This window comes from Capsicum annuum, unplaced genomic scaffold (genome assembly GCF_002878395.1).
Source record: "Capsicum annuum cultivar UCD-10X-F1 unplaced genomic scaffold, UCD10Xv1.1 ctg47635, whole genome shotgun sequence".
NCBI classification, from domain to species: Eukaryota; Viridiplantae; Streptophyta; class Magnoliopsida; order Solanales; family Solanaceae; genus Capsicum; species Capsicum annuum.
The window spans coordinates 1-3,895 of NW_025855295.1; the positions used below are offsets into that span (position 1 = coordinate 1).

Consider the following 3,895-nt stretch of genomic DNA (forward strand, 5'->3'; position numbering starts at 1 on the left):
AAGAGTATATATGACCCTTTTCCGAAAAATAATTTTTGGTGTCATACCAAAGTAACTGAACTTTTCCATCTATAATAATAGAATCACTAAACTTTACTGTTAAATGTGACTTTACTGTTATAATTGCATGCAGAAAGAAGTGTTAGATAGTGCAAAAGACATGTTGCGAGATGCAATTATTCAAAACCTTGACATCAAAATCATGTTTTCTTCTTCAAATACATTACACTTTGTAGATTTGGGATGTTCAATTGGACCAAATACTTTCAATGCAATGCAACATGTTGTACAAGTTGTAGGACTGCCATGCTTATTGGGGATATAGATCCTGCTAGACTGATGATTCATGCCCTATAGATTGGGGCAGAAAAGTTGAAGGGGAGAGAGAGGGGAGATAAGAAGGCTAGAATAGGATAGTTTGAATATGGCCAGACAAAGTTTGGAAGGGGAAATCGTTCACAGTTTCAGAGTCATTCATCCATGCCAATGCCATTTTAAGCCAGTGCTCCCACCCCCAAACCTAGGAAGAAGTTGTGGAGTAATACTTCAATGTACAGATCTCATAATAGTTTAAGTGGAAAACTCAGTTATCCTTCTTGTGCTAAGTGTGGTAAGAATCATCCTGGTGAGTGCTTGTTGGGATAGAAAGGTTGTTATGGTTGGGGTAATTTGGGTCATGAAATCAAAGAGTGTCCGCATGCTAAGAAGGGGAAAAGGGATGTTCATCCCTAGACTCTGGCTACTAGCGTACTAGCTCCTTTGGGTCGCCCAGTCCCTCCTCAGGGCGCATCATCCAGTATCGATGGCAATCAGTGCCAGAATTTGTTATATGCTTTACCATTTCATCGGGAGCTGGAGAGTTCATAAGATGTTGTCACTGGTATACTTCGTGTCTTTCATCTAGATGTTTATGTGTCGTAAAATCCTGGGTCAAATTTCTCTTATGTGACCCCACTAGTTGCAGTAAATGTTGAAATAGGTCTTGAAAAGATCCCTAAGCCCTTCTTAGTTTCTACCCTAGTGGGTAAGTCAATTGTTTCCAAACAGATCTATATTCTTGAATTCCAAGTATTTTTCAATGATCATGTCACCAATGATTTCAACACCCTCTTTCGATCACTACCCATCGATCGATCCTACTATGCATTCAGAGCTCCGAGATCTTTCCATGGTAGATTATTCTCATCGCGATTGATACATTTTGCACATTGTTCTACTGCAATACATTGGTTATCTAAGTGTCCAGAAGAGTTGTTCGATGAAAAATCCCCAGCATGGAATAAAGGATTGATTCAATATGAAGGTGCATCAAATGTTGAAGTGTTGAATGCTTATGTTGCTCAATTTGAAAAGACATGGAAATGTTCTTAAGAACTTTTGGTGAATGAGATAAGTAGTTTGTTTGTCTCACTTTTGTTTTTAAGTATCTTACAATAAGAACTTTTATTTTTTTTTTGACAACTTATTAATTAGTTTCAGTTTTTTATGCATGACACATTTATGATCACAAGATTAAAAGACACTTTGTTACATTCTACATATATTTAATTTGGACCACAACATTTAAAAGTCTTCTTTACCTTCTTAAATTTCATGTCAAATCAAAATAAACAAACAAATTAAAACAACTTTCTTTTTTTGGCAACTTTTAAATTTCAACTTTTCACTTGATATATTTAAGATCAAAAGATTAAAGAATATTTTGGTACGTTCCACTTATCTTTAGTTTTGAGACCACGAGATTCAATAATTTTTTTTAATTACTTTCTTAAATTTCGTGTTTAATCAAAATCAAACAAACTAAACAAAATTAGAGAAAATGCATTGTTTCCACCCTGAATTATAAACGAAATTGTTGAGACATACTCCAACTTAAAGGGGATCCTATAACCCTCCCCCCCCTCCACCCCAGACTAATTAAAATCGTATTTTTGGCAACCTTAGTGCCTACGTGGTATATTGCGTGAATCAACACACTGAAGGTCCACGTAGGCACAGTGAGGTTTTCAAAAATACGATTTTAATTAGTCCAGGGGGTAATAGGACCCCCTTTAAGTTTGGATGTGTCTCAACAATTTTGTTTTTAGTTTAGGGTGAAAACGGTGCATTTACTGACAAAATTAAGCGGAGTAACAATTATAGCCATACAATTTTAATTTTGATGTTTATTTCTTTTTGGCACAGGGAAAATTAGATGAATCTCTAGTCGACTCATTTAATGTGCCAGCATATTCTCCCTCTCCTCAAGACATAACTAAAGCGGTGGAGAAAAATGATTGTTTTAGCATCGAGAGAATAGAGTTAACGTATCCCAAATCAAAGCTTGTGGATGAGGCTAATGCAAAGGCTTTACTAATTAGTTTAAGGGTTGCTTTAGAAGGAGTTTTCATTAATCATTTTGGAAGTGAAATAGCAGAAGAAGCTTTTGAAAGGACTATTCTCAAAAGCGATGAAATTTCAACAAGGATGAAAACGAATTATAAAAAAGCATGTCAATTATTTATCGCTTTAAAGCGTAAATAAGTTTCTATAGAGAAATTCATATATTATTATATAATTCAGGTCTATGATGTGATGTGACACATCTCATAGATCGAAATTTTTATTTGTCTATTTTTTTGAATATTTTTGACTTTTTCATCGTACCTTTCACTTAATGTGTTCTACAATTACATCAAATACATCAAACTACCCACATTATATTTGTAGAAAGTGTTGTCAATCCTTTTTTGTAGCACTTTTTTCAAGCTTCAGCGTGATAAAACTAGCCCAAACCTATTTGACCAGCCTAACTCGCTCATGTTTTGATGGATTGGGCTAAAGTGATTTTGAAGATGGATTGATTTGAGTCATCCCAACTGAACCCATCATAAATCATCAACCCAATGGGCTCATAATGATGCCCAACTTTGATCCATAAAGATATTTAAACCTACTACTTATAGTTTAATTTTTTATATTTTTAATTCTTTTTAGTTGCTTCAATTATATTCTTTTTCCGTCTTGAAAAAATTATAGTAATAAATAATTTTTTTAATAAAAATAAAGTGGATTTAATTTCCCCCGAAACTCTATACCCAGTTTTGGCGGCTGGCGGTGTAATAAATGCGTCAATCTCGTTTTACACGTGTATCCAATCTCATATTTACACGTGTCCAAGTGGGCAGGTATATGTCATTAAAATACGTAAAAAAAGTCTAGGGGGTAATAGGACCCCCTCAAAGTTCAGTATGCGCTCAACTGGAAATCTGATGAAAGTTCAGATATTTTTGTGAGTATTATCCCTAAAATATATGAGCATACATTTTAAATTGATGTCTATTTATTTTTTGACACAGGAAAAATTAGATGAATCTTTAGTTGACTCGTTTAATTTGCTAATGTATTTTCCATCTCCTGAAGATATGACTAAAATGGAAGAGAAAAATGGTTGTTTTAGTATTGAGAGAATGGAATTGACATATCCCAAATCAAAACTTGTGGATGAGGCTGATGCAAAGACTTTAATGATAAATCTAAGGGCTGTTTTAGAAGGACTAATAATAAATCACTTTGGAAGTGAAATAGCAAAAGAAGCTTGTGCAAGAACTATTCTAAAAAGTGAAGAGATTTCGACATGGATGAAATCTAATTATGAGAAATCATGTCAATTGTTTGTCGCTTTGAAGCGTAAATGAATTTCTAGGGAGGAATCTATGGAAGAAGTTTAGTAATTAATTTTCCTTTGCTTCACTTGCTGTATTATTTGTTGTTTCTACTGTTCTCGTGACTCTTTTTATAACTAGTTATTGTTGCTACTGAATTTTTTTTCATTATTTTCAACCTAACTTCTTTAATGATGTATTTTTCCTTTTCTTTCATACTTTGTGATATACTATTTATTTTGCTTGAACCA

The 3,895-nt window shown here is 33.8% G+C and overlaps 1 protein-coding gene across 1 annotated transcript; it reads left to right on the forward strand.

Annotated features, from left to right (window-relative positions):
* Positions 1–133: 133 nt before the first annotated feature.
* LOC124892478 (loganic acid O-methyltransferase-like) lies at positions 134–3,677 on the forward strand (the record flags this gene model as incomplete). Its single annotated transcript, XM_047403761.1, has 4 exons — positions 134–292; positions 2,185–2,515; positions 3,082–3,167; positions 3,339–3,677. Coding segments are annotated over 4 exons (915 nt in total), but the record flags the coding sequence as incomplete, so codon positions are not given.
* Positions 3,678–3,895: the final 218 nt, after the last annotated feature.